At 36.3% G+C, this 17,010-nt stretch overlaps 1 protein-coding gene across 2 annotated transcripts in view; it reads left to right on the forward strand.

Annotated features, from left to right (window-relative positions):
• LOC134840748 (COP9 signalosome complex subunit 2-like) overlaps positions 1-17,010 on the forward strand; it is a 545,309-nt gene that overhangs the window by 497,534 nt on the left and 30,765 nt on the right. Inside the window, exons 2-9 of one of the 2 annotated variants that reach the window (XM_063856767.1) lie at positions 3,278-3,411; positions 3,541-3,635; positions 3,781-3,886; positions 9,258-9,595; positions 9,769-10,014; positions 10,203-10,619; positions 10,928-11,254; positions 15,125-15,365. The exons of the other annotated variant lie outside the window; for it this stretch is intronic. Coding sequence (XP_063712837.1) covers positions 3,315-3,411; positions 3,541-3,635; positions 3,781-3,886; positions 9,258-9,595; positions 9,769-10,014; positions 10,203-10,619; positions 10,928-11,254; positions 15,125-15,365 — 1,867 coding nt within the window. The 5' untranslated portion in view covers positions 3,278-3,314. The remainder of the gene's footprint in view (positions 1-3,277; positions 3,412-3,540; positions 3,636-3,780; positions 3,887-9,257; positions 9,596-9,768; positions 10,015-10,202; positions 10,620-10,927; positions 11,255-15,124; positions 15,366-17,010) is intronic. 2 annotated transcript variants of the gene reach the window in all.

Genomic DNA, 17,010 nt, shown 5'->3' on the forward strand with positions numbered 1-17,010 from the left:
CCCGAAAGGCTATTGGCAACGGGTTTTAAAACTTACCGATTCACTAGTGTACGTTGTCTGAACAACAATTTTTACTGCCATAACTCAAAAATTTCGAATTTTTTTTTTTTTTGTAAGATCATTTCTTGTTTCGTTTTTTCAAAAATCAGGAAAATTCGGTCTTTGGTACCCAATTAGTTCCAACCACTTCAGAACTAAACTTAACCGGTTCCAACTATTATACTAGTTTAGTTACGATGTAACTCACTAATTTAGCGCTTTTTTCCCTTTCAAAAAATATCGATATCGCAAAAATCGCGATTTGTGGGGGATCAAAGTATCACTATTTTGACCTTAAAAACCGGTCTGCTTACTAATAAAGACTGTAAGAATAGTAATACCAATAATATTATACCCATCCAGGTCTGCTCAATATCCGAATTAAAGTGCTTAAGTCGGAAATTTGCAATTTGGTGGAGGGTCACTTCGGTGCAGTCACTGTCGAACCCCTCACAGATTTATATCTTCATTTTTTTTACCAAAAGGGATACAAAACTTCTTAACGATACCCAACACTCGTTTGTTGTTGTCTTAAGCCCCCTCTTGTTGCTCTTTGCACTGCTTGCCGGATCAGTCTTCTGCTCTAATCCCGAGAGCTTCCGGATTGAGCGCAAATTAGCATTAACGTGCTTAAATACTCACATAACCCTACAGTACAAGCACCAGAAACGGGCCACAAAGTTGATCGTACCAATCCTGACTGATATTAATGCCTGTAACAACGATATATCTAAGAACAACAAATAAGATGGTCGGATTACATTGTCTGGGGGGAGTGATTTCTACTGATTTTATAAATTTTTTATTTGTTTTTTGTTTTTTTCTTAGGTAATATACTACTTCTTGTTTGGTTTCCTGTATATCTTTAAGTGTTTTTGGTCCCAGAACTCTCAGGAAACGACGGGACGGCCAATCCTCCCACCCTTCCTGGTACGTGAATGTTTGGTCTTAACTAGGTTAAAAAGCTATTTTCGGGAATCCGGAAGGCTTCCGCGTTCCAAACTACCCTTCCGCCACGGTGGTTAGGGCCTTGTTTTGTGCATCCGCTCGGCAAGGAGTGCTCGTTAACTGCTCTGCGGGTCATAATGTTAAAAAAGAATAACACCCAGTAGCGCCAGAAAAACTTCTATGTAACATTCGCTCGGAAGTACATATCGACGGAAATGAAGCTAGGTTCCGAAACGACTGGCTAGCGTCTACACAGCTCTATATGCTTTTCACCGTCTCTGCCAAAGCAAGTGCTTTTGGTGGTCTTTCTAACATCGCGTCGACAGCAAACGTTACTGTTTCCGGCTTTGATCAGAACGCTCCAATTAACTTACTTTCATGCAGAAATAGTGAGCTCATGGCTGGATCTCAGTATCCACAGACCACGAGATCACTCCTAAAAACAGGGCTACTATTTATTTATCATATTATTAGTGTTTTTGTTCAGTAGATAAATATCATTATCTCCATCAAAGATGGATCAATCCTTAACTCCTAGCATAATCTGAAAATGATTTTAGAAGTTAATTGAATTCAACTCAGGACATCTCCAGGAAGCTAAAAGTTTATAAAACACAGTTTGAGTTCTTCTCACGAGACCCCTCTGGGTTCTGGAATCCGGGGAAATAACGCACTTATTTTTTTCAGAAAGGCTGGACACGCCGTCCCAACACCCTTCCTGATCCTCGGAATTCGTGTTGTAACGATTGTAGCAGCACAATCTTTATAACTCGGAATGGTTGTCGGTCACAATATTATTCTTATCGTTCGTATTTCTGGTCTGACTCTTCTATGTCTAATTTTCGTGTTTTTCTCGTTGAGAATACTGCTCTTCTGTTTTCGCCGTTTTCAGTGTGTGCGAAATTTGGACGTTGTCACGTGTCTTTCTTTCCGATCTAATTTTTAAAAATTTTACATGTTAGCTTAAACTAACCCTTCCTCGATCGTTAAAATGCACGATTTACACTGCTAATCCATCAAAACGGTTAATCTTCCCACTTCGATGTCACAATAAAAGTTCGAATTCTGACTTTGCCTTTTCGTACATTCTGGTCGAATATCACTCTAAATGGCCGTTTTTTGTTTGTTTTTCTCAGAAATTTTCAGGTCAAATCGAAATTTTGAAAATTTAAATTCCTGGACTTTTCTGAGTCTCCTTTTCATTATTCTTTCTATAATAACGCTTTTAACGTTCTTTTTGGCGTCCGTCGGAAGGTACGACTGTGCCAATCCGGGTGAATGGCACAGAATGAAAGAACTGCAAAATGTTTTTTTTTCTTCATAAAATCAGTTCTAATTGGGATAGAAATTGAAAATGCAAATTCAAACTTAAACCAAAAGCAGCTTAACTTGTAAAACTACGAAATTAAATTATCTTTTTTTTCAAGGAAAATTCTTCTTTTGCAACTTATCGAAAAACAACTTGGAAACAGTTTCGATTTGGAAACAGTTTCGCTACAACGAATCAGACACATGCACTTGGCGCATTTTATGCGAATGCAACAACTGTAGAGACCTGAAGAAACTTACACTTATAACTGAAAACTAAACTTTGAACAATGCAATGACTGGGTTTTATGCGAACCCTTGGATTATATTCCTAAATCCTTTGTTATTATTATTATTATTATTTATTTAAGCAATAAGTTAGTTATAACCGTTATATGAGTTTGTAAATGAATAATTAAACAAAAAATTGCACGACTTAAACTTGCCTAAGAATAATTTAAATGTTCATTTTTTAGTGCTATGTAACGGTAGTAATTTTTTTTTTAGTATTCATTTTTTAGTAGTGCCTCGTATACTTATATGAAATGTGAAAATATGTAAAATAAAAGTAAAGTTATAAGTTGATTTATACTTGGTTCTTGAAAGATATTTCAATTTGCTAATAAAGTGTTCTTTTTTATTTAAAACTTTTTGACATCGTGATGGATTGACTACATTTGATTTGACTTTAACCTCGGAGACTCGTGACTGTAACCTCGGATACTATGATACTTTTGACCTTCTGGTTACCATTGTTTTTGTTCTTTGCTCAATATTCCCTGGTGACCACTTGGGGAATACTAAAAGCTTATTTAATGCTGGTAGTTGTGTTTCTGGTTGTTGTGTTTTCTCATTTTTTGCATTCAATTTCCAGTATTTTGACTTTTTTTCGTCTTATTTTCTATTCGCTAGTTTGCAATGCTATGCTTCGTTCTATCATATTATTCGGATGATGAAAAATTTAAATTGTCCTCTTTTCAAAAGATGGTATGTAGAAACCGGTTTGTTGGTCATAAGTGATGGATCGAGCATCATTTGAAGGAAAGAGTTTTGGAGATAAGTTGGCATCTCATCAGCAAAAGTTGCCAAAGATACCAATTCCTGGAACGCAGCCGGGTGCGTGTAAGATTTTAGACAGATTTTCTCCATAGTTGAAATTTACTATTATTGAAAGAAACTTGAGAAATTTGAACTAATAATAAAAGAAACTTGATCTAAATTATATGTTCAGTTGTTGATTTTCAGCTAAAGACATACCGGAAACACCATCTCCGAACACATACCTCCTGAATGTGCAAAGACAGAAATCGACGTTTATGACACCCCTTGCTACAACCCAAGTAATATTTCATCATTCTTGTAAATTCAGAAGAATTGATAATTGAACGCATTATGAGATAATGGTTCCTAGTTGATTGAATATCGAAGTTAAAAAGAGCTAGCTATCCTTTTTTGAATTATTCTCGCATCTTTTTTGTATTCTAGACATCCGTTGAAAATGACAACCTGGGACAAGTCTCCAAGGCTTCATCTATTTCGATTAAACCTCCACCAAAGAAACAGAAAATTGATATGTCATCGTTTGAATCTGGTAAATATAAAGTGTTAAAGTACATAGAGTCTAGCTATCTTCTTGTTTCAGGGGGTTTGAAGATTTAGTTGAGTTTTGCTTTTTCTTCAAAATAGACTGCATTTTATGATTTCTGCTTCATTGTTTTCAGCACTGCTCAAAATTTCATTGTCAAAAAGTCAATAGGACAGCTCTTAACGATAGCGATTAGCAAGCGTTATCAATTTGGAATATTAATTTTTTTCATGTTAACAATTAGGTTAACAGGATCAACCGTACAAGATCACCCTCCCACCTCTCCTCTAAGTGACCTGCCGTAGAATGTCCTCGCCAATCATGCATTAATTGTGAAAGTGAATTTGTATAAAATGTGCATTTCATACAAACGCGTAAATTTAATTATTTTGAAATTTTTCATGCAGTTTGTATTTTGTTGGGCTACAAAATTAATTAAAATTGCGCGGTTGATCCGTTTAACAAAATCAGTTGATTCATTTGACAAAGCATCAAATGAACAGAAAAACGTGGTATATATCGTTTTTTTTCCACACAAAGTCAGGTACTACAGATAAAACTGAGATAGGGTTGACTGATTAAGAGACTATGAACGAAGAGAAGACATTTGTGCAGGTCGTGTTTTTCCGAGTTGTTGCGTTTTTACTTTTGACTTCTTAAATTAAAATACAAATCCAAGTAAGAAAAGGAAGCGAAATCTGCTCTCGGCCAAACAAAAAATTGCGAAGAGACATTGATGACTTTAAGTTCCAAAAATGGATTTAAATGTTGACTTACCAGCGGCAAATAAATTTATCCTAATTTAGTTTTTTTTAAACTGGTTTAGGCTTAACTAAAAAGCTGTATATTTTGTTCCATCTTAGAAGAAATTAGAGGAGGTATATGCTTGGTATTTTTTTAGTTTTTAACGGAAAATTTCACCATAATGAATAATTTGACTCCTTGAATTCAAATCTAAAAAGATTTTCTATCATCTTTTTTCACCGAAAAGCTAAGGCAAGTTGGCATTGTTCTGGAATCTTGCTTTGAAAATGTTTTTTTTTAATGCAGAAAATTAAACGCGATTTAATTATCTCTGGCAAATCATCCGGCACTCAAATGGTTTCAAATTGAATTTATGCAAGCTAATTGGTCTTATTAATTCCTTATACGAATAAATTTTTAACACACAAGGAATTTTTATATTGGCTGCTCTGGGACGAAAAAGAAAAAAGAGCAGCCGTGGTCGAGTGGGTAAGACGAGCGGCGTTCGACGCGAAGGTCGCAGGTTCGAACCCCACTTCGGTTTCTGTTCCGTAGTGAGATCCCATGTCATCCCACCTCCTCAAGGTAGAACCAGCTACAGTAAAATGAATGACATCACTCTACCCCAAAGAAAAGAAAACTTGAATTCAAAAATTAAAGTAAACTGTCAGAAAATCACGGTACATGTTTACGCATATCAGACAACAATCAGTGGGTTAACAAAAATGATAATGTAGCCACAGTAAGATAAAAACAAATGGGCATAATTAATGTCAGTATATATATTTAAAAATATCAGTATGTCAGTATATACAAAACAAAAGATGCTTCACCGCAATTATTATAAAATTATGCAAAGACAGTTAATATATCGGGTGACGCAGGGAGTTGAGTTGAAAGATAGTGTATTTCCGCCACATGTTTTTTTGTGGTGGGAATAGCCTGCGTCGTCACAGCCGCCCCTCCTCGACTACTGTGCTTATTGATGAGTCAATTTTATAAGAGTTTGATTTGAGTGATCTCGATCCTCTGATACATAAAATTGTACTTTTTAGGAGCGCAAAACTTATTTTGGCTCAGATGAAGGTAGTTGCATCTGCGTAGGAGTCCTCTCTTGGCGCATAATTTAAAGGCAATTCTTTTTATAAATTTGGTGGCAGAAGGTCCCGTTCAACCAGTGCATGCAAAAGTTAATGGATTGAATGTGGTGTTCTCGACTTCAATGATTCATTGTTCATATTTGAGTTTTTCAGATTTTCGTGGTAACTATACGAATCTTTTAAAGTTTTCGAACATTTTTTTGCAAGGGGGTTGATATCCCTAATATCAAAATATGTCTTGTTAAATCTGGACTTTTTTTTAATGCACATGCCATTGGCATATTCTTAGGTTCCTATCCGTCTCTTAGTGGTATACCAACCCTGTATTGACATGTTTCACTAACTTCTTCAAATTATTCCAATGTTCTTCAGCTTTTTTATCTATGAAGTTTTAATGCGAACCATCAGGGCCTATGACGGACCCGAGATTACGATGGCCGTCAAATTTTTTGACGTCGAGATTATCAAAAGATTTTAAAACTGTTTTAATAAAGCTGCATTTTAATAAATGACATTTCACCACATGATTTTCAAAAGCTGGTCCATGCTGAACGTTTATCAACAGTCTTTTAAGCATTTCATTGCTTCCTACTACATTTACATTACCAGCATACCATTTTTAGCAACTGATTCAAGGAGATTGCTAAGGGATCTCCTGTGTTGAACCTTCTTGAGACCTAATACGCTTTTCATCAAAAGTAGGCATGATGGTTTAGAGTATGAGTTGTTTATGGCATTAGATAATGCGGGGCATAAATTTTTGATTGCAAGGTTGCGATTTAAACTGCTAAAAGCGTGTTTGCATCTAAAAAAGCATTGCTCGTGATTCTTCCTTATTGAAAATTTTTCTGAGTAAATGAATTGCATATTCGATTCCCGATTTTTGACCTAAGCTAATGTTTCCGCCAAATAGGCTGAGATCTTTTTGCAAGCATGGTATAATACTTTGCCAAATTATTCGTCGAATCACCAACCCGACACCAATTGGTCGTAATCAGGGGTTTTTGTCAAGCGCTATAAGGCGAAATGCGTTATAGCAGTCTGAGAAGTCAAGTTTCTCGGTGGCGAATCTGATTGATACTTTTGCAATATTTTTGCAGAGGTCACTAGAAGATGTTTCAAAGCTCTTTAAAACACGTTTCTATTCATTTGCATTTAATCCGGATTGGCCATGAGTTTCATGTGTTTTCATTGCGGCTTTGCGAATTTTAAGTCCATTAAGTTCGTCGAGCATGGAATGATAATATGGGAGTGTGTTTTCATCTGTGTCATTAGCGGCTAGTGATGTTAGGTTGTTGAATGTGTCAACAAACTTGTAACCAGTCTTTTTTTACTCAGAATATAATAGAATGGTTTCCAGTGGACTGCCTTCTGGTGGATTTCATGTAGCTCAACGACATCCGGAGGATAGACCACTAAATTTGATATGCATGAATGTACCTACCGCATTTATAGCACCAACTGCCCCCACCTCGTAGGTGGCTAGAACATTGTGAGCAATGCGTTTGATGCGACATGTTGGTCGAATTGTGGGGGGGGGGCTGTGGTTTTATGGAGAAAACATCATAATAAGGTTACATAATTTACAGGTAAATTTGTAACCCTAAGTAGAAAGAGGACAGGGCAAGCAGGGGCTAATTTAATGGAATTTATGTTGGTAATCAAAAGTTTCTGAATCGAAATTGTGTGAGGCCATAACACTTCATTCCTTTCAATCATGATTTGATCAGTATTTCTTTTTTTTTGATAAGTTTTCCGTGTGCCTAAAAAACCAGATCAAAAATAAAGCTTTTTCCAATTAAGAGTGAATGAAGCCAGTGCGCCAAAATCAAATAAAAGCAAGTTTTTTGTGATTTTTTTTGAAATTGTAGTCAATTAATGCTGATACCATTGTTGTTAGCTGACTTAGATTTTTTTCCACACGCCCAAAAAACGAGGCAAACATGAAAAAATTTCATTGAAAACAGCATTCAGCAATTCGTTTAATCGGGTTTTGGATCGATGTGTGCGTTTTGGATGGATATAAGTTATTTCCGCTCGGTCATTTCACGAGCAGTTTTTTATGTTTTGTCAGGATGAATCAATTTGGGGGAGGATATATTTGTTTCAAAAAGTTCTCTCGGTCGCATCCGAAACTGTCTGCATGAAAAGTTAGGTTTGTAATGAGAGCTTAGTGAAAATGATTGATTCTGATCTTGGGTGTTTTGCTCACAAACGATTCTGACTCTAGGGTTGTAGAAATCGATGTGAAATATGTCACAAAAATGCTGTTAATGGCAAACCTTCAATAGCTTCGTTAATTGATTCATGTTGTTTTTACGCGTACTCTGCTCTTGGACCATACTGCACAGCGCACACCACCGTCATAATAATCATGTCAATAATGAGAAGTTGTTTATAATCGAGCACAGCTTTTTGAGTAGAATCGAAACTTTTCCACTTCTTATCCTGCAAAAAAGAATCCTGTTAGCCAAGCTGAAATGATATTTGAGCTTTTAATTATTACTCTTGTTTTCTTCCATAACTTGCACTTCATAGATGACTGCATTTTGTTTGGTATCGTCATATCTATTTTCATACTTATTTAAATAATTCATGCTCAAGCAAGATCTGATGAAATGTTGGCGTCATTTGACTGGTATTTGTGACGTTCTTTATACCATCAGCGAAACACCGCTCGTTCAGTTTTGTTTTAACAAGTAGAATATACTGCTGGCTCACCAAATATCAAATACATGTAGAATTTGGTCGTATTTACCGCCAAACGAACAAATATGTGGGGTAGTAAAGTTGCGATCGTTCGTTCAAATAAAGACAATTGGAGATCGCTTTCTGGCGGATTGGTATAGTCTCAGCTGATTTCAAAATAGGCCATTTGAACGATGACATTGGTTGCTTATGTTTTAATTTATACGGTAAAAGGAACATTGCTTAAATATTTTCAATCGCTTTCGATTTCGTAACTAAGCGATCAGTTATCCTCTATTATGTGACCATATTATTACAGCAGATGCGTGTAATGGTAGTATGGTAATAGTACTACATAATGTTGTCATGTAATATCCAGTGTGGTACTAGGCAATAGCAGTCTGGCAATGCTATAAATGGAGATCTGTCGCAAGGATATTGGTCCGCTTGGAGTCTGCTAGAACACGAGAACAAATTGTGAACATATTTTCATGCAAAACTATGACGTATATGCAGCAAAAAACTCTTCGCAATTAAAGTCAGCAATTTTAGCCCATCTGTACTGAACTTAATCAAAGCTATATGGAAGCAGCGAGTTAGAGCTGTTGGTTTCTGATCTTGGACGCAATAAGAAAGAACGTCAAGAGTTTGCTAGACAGCACAATTAAGGTACATAACCCGATAAATGATTGCTTGCTAAATATAGAGTTGATGCGTCACGTCATCTCATTGACTAGTGTGTGATGCTTAGTTGATCAGTCGGTAGAATTTACATCAGATTTCTGTAAACGACACGTTTTATTGCACATTCGATTTTAACTAATGACCAAGAGTCGTCTTTTTAGCTCCGCGACTCGAGCGAACCAACTCGGGATCTGTTCTGGCAAATTTGCAAGGCCCGACTCTACTGAAACTTGAAACCCCGAACACATCTGTAATTAGTGGCGACAACAACTTACTGGGACTGACAACACATCAAGGAGTTATCCCAATAGTGTCTCAGAACGCAGTTTCCATAGCATCAGTCAATGATCTCGCCTTGTCCCAGAACAATCAGCAACAGCTGGCGTTTGTCCAGAGTCAAGACGGAGGAGGTAGACTCCAGCGGCAACAAAAGTTCTCGAATCCTTTTGATATGGCCTTCAAATTCGAGAACTCAAAGTCTGTTGAGAGTCAGAACCCGGTAAAAGATTAGAGCCTTTGCTTCATTTTTTCAAAAAGGTCGAAAAAGGAATTAACGTTGCAAATATGATGATATATAACATGTCAGACTTATACTTTACCTTTCAAAGAGCGATGAGTTGATGATAAATGATTTTATTCCTCGAGCAATTATTTGTGAAGAGACTGTTTTAGCAAGAGACGAGAGTAGTGCCTTCAGTCTCCTCTGGACACGATAAGAGCCAGAATCAACAGGACTACAAGACAGCGCCTCTGACACCCCTAAAGACCTCAGAGATCCCAGACATTGTGCAAGATCTGCATGATACAATCATGCAGCAGAATCAGGCCGCCCAGTTTGTGCAGGGAATCAACATAAACGGAGTCACATATCTAGTCCAAACTCAGAAGGAACATACACAAACTCAGGCACCCCTTCTGGTAAGTTAAGTTAAACGAGGAACCATTGACTAGTCTTTGTTGCTGTAATTCTTTCTGGCATCAATGAACCACTTGATTAGTGTGAGTTTAATTTGGAACGACTATGATCAGACAGTTCCTGAATTGTAAGTTTTTGCAGTTTTAAAATTACAGTTAATAGCTAAATTCTTCAAACTTGAATGGCTTAGGCGTCACCTGGAATTACGTCACTTATATCTGGCCCTCAAAACAGTTTCGTTCAGCTGGCCGCACCTTCAAATACGCAGAAGATACCTCGTCTGGTCTCATTCGGAGCCATCAACGGATCTGATGGGGGTTCCAGACCTCTCTTACTCTTAAACGGGGCTCCAGGATCAGCTGCTGCATCGTTCCAGGATGTAGAGTTACTTGCCCAGCCACAAATTAGCGTGAAACCAGTTATTGGAAATATGGGCCAGAATATCAACCAGACTTTGTTGAATTGGAGACCGGCTCCGTCTGTGACTGTGAGTTCGAGTCTCGCAGATGTCGCAAATGCGTTGAAAAATGAGCCGGCGTTGGTGAGCGTGGGAGGCAATAATGTGACGACACAGTCTATAGTGGACAATGTGACGACAGCTAAGGCTGTAAGTGTACAAGTGCATGAATATTAAAAGAATTGTAACCTTGAAGTAAAGGTGAAATGCTCAGCCAACCATATGAATGACGATTTAGAATACTCTACAAAGAAAATGCAATGTAATGGCTCATAAAAACATATGTAATATTCAGCCCAATTGTCAATTTTTTTTCACCAGTACGACTCGCTGCATCTCAAATCCAAAAGGAATAGTTATGATTAAAAAATTATTTAGTTTTAAATAAAATATAAGTTTCTTGAGAAATGCCGTTGTTTTGGTGATCTCATGTGTACTGATTTATGCCACTGCTTCAGAAAATGCGAGAGCAGCTGGAGCGCAAGCTCCATTCGTCGAACGGAACTCATCAGTTGCAACAGATGCAAGTGAAAACCACCTCTTCTGCGTTTTTGAAAGAAAACACCAACACCCAATTGGGAAGCCAAGTGCCTCTGCAACTGAACAACCCACCGCCCACCCTGCCTAGTGGAAGCAATTCAGTAGCCGATTCGACAACAAGACTAGAGGAGACAGAGCCGAAGTACAGTCTGACCCGTGAAAAGAACCGAGAAGCTGCGCAGAGGTGTCGTGAGAAGCGAAAGAAATGGATCGCTAACATACAGGACGAGAATAAACGTCTCAATGTGAGTGAATTGGTTATGAAGATTTTATCCATGAGTATCAATTTTGCGATAGTTCATGGCATTGTAAAAAGTTATGAAAGAGCAACCTACTTTACGGTTTAAGTGTCAATGAACGTAGTGAAGACAGGTCGGGTAATTTTTTTTCAGGAAATAACCCTAGTTTTTCACGCTCAAATTTTACTCAGGCTGTTTTACAGTACTAGGTCAAACTGTGAGCGGATTCCGCAACGGATTCCGTTTTTCTTTGACCCTTTGGCGTTTTGAATCCAGAGACAAATAGTTGAACCAAATGCTAGTTCAATTACAGTTAATCTTTTCGATCTTTGTGGAATTCACGAAAAATTGTATATGCCGACAAAAGTTAGGTTACAAGGTATTTGGTATTCCCCAACCATGTGGCGTGTGGATTCGACTTAAAAATTTTGACCTGTTTAAAGTCTTGCATCCGGAATATACGGTCATACTCGCGCAAATCTGTGTGCCTCTCTAGAACATTGTCTGGCCTCATATTGTACTTCTGATTTCTTTATTTAGTTCAATTGATTTTAACCTGCTATAGGGAAAGTCAGTTACTCTCTTGAATAATAGGAGTTGAACTGGCCCAAAAAAACATGATTGACTTCCATTTTAGAAAATGGATTTTAATTTTTAGAATTTTCTGTAGAAAAAATTCAATCAAAAAATTTTTATCCCGAAAGATTTTGGAAATTTAACGATTTATCAGCAGCATAATTTTTTTTTATTCCAGTTATCTCTTAGTGGGCTAGTTTTTTTTTGAAAAAACGAAATGGTCAACCATAAAAGATTCAGGTAGTCCGAAACGCTTCAAGGTGGTATTTGTTTTGGTCTCCTTGAATTCATTTACACTTTTGTCAGTTTTCTGTTGGCTAATTGAAGTTCAATTCAAATTCGTTTCCTGAAAGAAAAGTAAATAAGGTTTTCCAACTGCGAAAGTAAAACAAGCTTTTTTGCTACGAAAGGACCGATAAAAACGTTTCATTTTTAGTTTCGCTAGTGTTTCTTAGATTGCCGAGTGGTATGAAAAAGTACCTTCTGATTCTTTTTCGTCAAATCGAATTAATTAAACAAAAAGGTCAAACATAAAAGATTCGTGAAATTCAGCTAAAAGGTTTTTGCAACTTTCTAAAAGCAAATTAAACTTTACAACTACGTAAGAAAAATAAGACTTTTTGCTACCAAAATACCAAAAACGGGTTTGACTTATTTTCGCTAGTCATTTTTTAACAGTCGATGACCGCAGTTAAGACTATTATACAGGTCGCGATGATTTTCTTTTTTCTTTTTTTTTCACTAAAAGTCTTGAAATCTGTGCAGGCTCAAAATTACTTTTTCACGGTTTGAATTTTGATTTCTTTTACGTTCAGTTTATTTCCTTGTGAAAAGGAAGGCAAACTCCACAATGGAACAGTAAATTGTAAAGGTCACGAAAAACCTTATCGACTTCTAGTTACGAAAGTGAATTTTAATTTTCAGATTTCCCAATTGAACAAAAAGTTTACATATTGATCCTGTTTTCTCAAATTGGGCTATTTTTTTATCAAAAAACTGCCATTCATTGAGTGGTCTAGAATTTCAATTAGTTTTAATGACATCTATTTTAAATTGAATTGTAAGATTTTTTTCAAAGACAAGTCAGTTTTTTTCTTACTTTTGTTCATTGACTCTTTTCCAACTATTGGCTATGTTTAAGAGTCGATGAAGTAGTTCAGATTCTAATATAGGTCGCGATGATTTTGTTTTTAGATTTTTTTCAGAAATAATCAGAAAAAAAAAATCAGAGGGTTCGAACCTGGGCAGGGTCGGATGTTTTGAACGAAATTTTTCGTATACTAGCTAAAATGCGTCCGCTCTATAAATTGAGGCATGTTAGTTGATGATTTTCTTTTTTTTCAAATTGACTGGTACTGCTAATAGGTCATAATTGGCTTGCGTTACTTAGCAATTATGTAGACTCATAATTGGCGTTTTTAGGTTCAAGTTTTACTCATTCAGTTTTTCCCTGTAGCGTTATCGGTCATATTTTTGCTTGTGTACGCAAAGTGCAACTTCGCCTCTGTATTACCCATACGATAAGCAAGGGTATTGCAATCGAGTACTAGACTTTTTTCCCGTGAATAACATTGTCCACAGAATGGTCAAATAATAAGCAGCAGGATTTGTATCCGTTCCATGGTCAGTGTACCGCGGCTTATTTAATTAATAGCATGATTACTGTATTGGCCCTGTGTACGTTAAGAGCTGCCTATTAGTTTTTTTTATCAGATACAAAAGGTTTTGGTAGATTTTCGGCACTGAGGTTGTTCGGCTTCAATTTTGTCGTCTTTTCCTCATGTTTTTCGTCTAGTAGTTAGGCTGGTTTTTTAGCAGTTGATGTCCAAAGTGAAATTTTCGAAATGACCCTCTTAAGCTAAGAAGTTTCGAAATAATGTAGTATGAAAAATTAAAGATGAAAAATTGGCAATGTTTTTTGAATAAAAGTTTTTTAGTAAGTTTTTGGCTTCTTAGTTCTTTTATGATTTAAGATTCAAATTCAATCAAATATTCAGTGCATCTGGCTTTGAAGTAAGACATATTTGAGATGTCAAAGGTTTGTGGTTGGAATCCAGCCGGAACCTGTTCTTTTTCAAACTAAAAGTTTTCTTCTTTCAGGCAATCATCCATCTCTTCTTTTTCGGCGCGGTTCACGTTGCACGGACAGTTTTTGAAAATGCTACTTTCTTCGAATTTTTGGAGCTTTCCAAATTTTTCGACTCGTCGATAATGAGCACAGAATTAGTACGCATGCATTTTCACGCAATTAGCATCTTTGGGTTGTTTTTGCTATGTAATTTGTGTTCGGAAGCAAATTTATGGTTCAGTTGTCGTGTTTTGCGTATTATTTCTATTTAAAATGGTTTTTATTCCAGACAAATTGATACAAAGAAAAGAAAGTGTTGATAGATCAACTTGTCTCGACATCAATTTTTTTCGTATCAACTCGCGGCTTTCTTCTCAACTTCTGTCTGCTAGTTTTTTTTGTTATGTTTTGTATCCCAAGTTTTCTGTTTTATGGTTGTCGACTTAGACCCTTGCATTCATTACATATAAAGCGTTCTTGGTCTCGATATGAGCAGTACATTTCGGTTGTTTATCAGTTTATTGGCCCTCGGTCTTACCTTTGTCGGTGTGTCTGTCTAATTCTTTGTTCCTAACAAATATCCGGTTTTATTTTGAAGATTGATAAGACACTGGCTTTGTCGAATGCTTAAAATTACCCTGCTTCTTTTTTTCAGTTTCTGTTTATTTTAATTTAATTTTTTCTTAGATCTTGGCTGCTTCATTTTTTCTTAGCTCTTGGCTTTTTCTTCAGCGTCATGCTGTTTTAATCCTATACATATGTATCGCAAGTGTGCGAAGCTCAGTTTCGCCTTTGTGTCAAAAAAGTGTCAATCATAAATTGATCTAGAAATTCAAAGAGCTTTACGGGCATCTATTTTTTCTTTGAGTTTCGGAAGTTGATGTTTTTTCAAAAAAGAAATCAGTATTTTTTTTCTGTTTACATGCGTTCATTGACTCTCTTCCAACTGTCTGTTGGCTATGTTTTAGATTTCCGAGTTGTATGAAAAATTACTTTTTGATCCTTGTTCCTCGATTTAGATTAATTAATGTAAAAGTAATCATTTTTTTGGTCTTTGACCCTGTCCGCCGGCTATTTCCATTCAAAAGTGGTTATTTGTGTTTAAATAAATTAATGTTTCTATGTGAAAATTGAATAAACATGTATGCATATATGAGTAAGCAACCAGAAGCAGTTCTGTTAGCACATTTTTATGGCGATTATTTAGTAATCATTTCATCTTTAAATTTTAGACTGAGAACTCCCGTTTAAAAGAACAAGTAGCAGTGCTGCAACATGAGCTGATGGACCTGAAGACCCGACTGCTAAATGAGCACTCATCGCTCCTAAGTGGATCCGCCTCGAAACTCTCCCTGCCTGCTGTCAGTTTGAGAAGCGAGTTCGCGGAAAGTGAGTTGAGCCAGAGTTCGAGCGGGAATGTTATCCAAGCGCCTCCAAAGCCAACGCTGCCTTTCAGTGACCTTATACTAGACGGTCAGTTGCTTAGCTGCGAGATTAAGAAACTGTGCGTTACTGAAAATGCAGTCCTTTATAGTTTCCGGAAGTTCAAATGCGAAAAGCAATTATTAATTGTCAGCAGTTTACTGCAACTCTTAAATCAGGCTTCAATATCAGTTGAAGGCCGTTCTAGGAATAAAAATTTTGATTTGCGCCCAATTTTCATTTCTGAGAGCAAGTGTGCTCGTAATCGAGAGCTAGAATTTTTTTCCGATAAAACATTTTTTCTTGCAAATGTGTAAAAATTAACCAACTGAGTAGGATGACTTCACATGCATGTTTCCGTTTTAAGTTTTCTTTCTACTCAAAATTGGTACACTTTTGGCTTTATACCACGAGCGTAGTATATAAGTACCAAGCACCTTTTTCCAAGCTAACTCAGAAATAAAAATTAGCTGACAAACATTTTGGAGATGCATAGCTTATGGATTAAGAAGGAACACGGAAAAATTGATATCAACGTACCTGAAAGATCAGTTTCAGTAGTAGAGAACACGGTATCTAGCTCAAAACCCGTCGCCTATGGAGTTCCACTAGGGTCAGTTTTGGGACGCCGTCTTTTCCTAATCTATATAAACGATCTGCCGAAGGTTTGTGTGAACTCAAAAGTAACCATTTATGCCGATGATTATAGCCTAGTTTCTACAAAAAAAATGCAAAAAGACACAAAAGCAAACGATTTAGAAATGTTAAAACGTGGCTGATTGAAAACAAATTAACTCCTAACCAAGATAAAAACAATAAATACAGAATTTGGATCAACATCAACCCAAATGATCAATCCAATTGTAGAAATGCCTCTATTTGGATGATACACTGAGTTTCAAGTTGATAAATTGAGTTTTTAAAATTCAAAAATTTTTAAAAAGATCATCTCGAAATGCGTCCACTATATACCACTTGCGGCAAATATTTATTCAAAACCAACTTCTAATCATATTTAAAAAAATTATATTCAGCCAATATATCAATAAGCTGTACTGATACATGGAACTGCTGCTTAAACCGAATTAATTCAATTTGTGAAAAACAGACAGTCTCCGAAAACTAAAAGACAAGCTTAAGTTCTGCTATATCAGGGAGTTGCATATATTTGAACTATTGAAGTTAATGACTAAAATCATGAGGCAGCCGCCATACTTAATAATCAATGAAATAATCACCGAACAAGAAATTCTCGACGCATTCTCAAATAACAACGTAATTTCAGCTCCGAAACACAAAAAGTGACGTGCCACAACAAGAAAAACATTTGAAAAAGGTTTGGATCATTATTTAATAATTTCTATGCCTTAGACAAAAAGTTATTTGAGGACTTATTGAATTGTCAATATAGTCCCTTTTATTCAGTTCTGCATCTTATACGGGATCTTTACATTTATGATAGCGATTTTTTAATGAATGTTTTTTGGTAATCGGAAACCAACGATTCTTTGTTGTTTGCTCATGAAGACACCACTCGATAGGCAGCTAACTGGCCTTTTTGGTGGTCTTTCAAGATAGGAGTTTTTTATTATTGTTTTGTAGTATGTAATTATAAATCGAGTCTCTTCCCTTCTTGAAAACGAATTTATTATGATTACTGGCCTTGAGCAGTTCGGTAAAACTTGTGCCCGCTTAG

The sequence above is a fragment of the Symsagittifera roscoffensis genome, chromosome 2, assembly GCF_963678635.1.
Source record: "Symsagittifera roscoffensis chromosome 2, txSymRosc1.1, whole genome shotgun sequence".
NCBI lineage: Eukaryota > Metazoa > Xenacoelomorpha > Acoela > Convolutidae > Symsagittifera > Symsagittifera roscoffensis.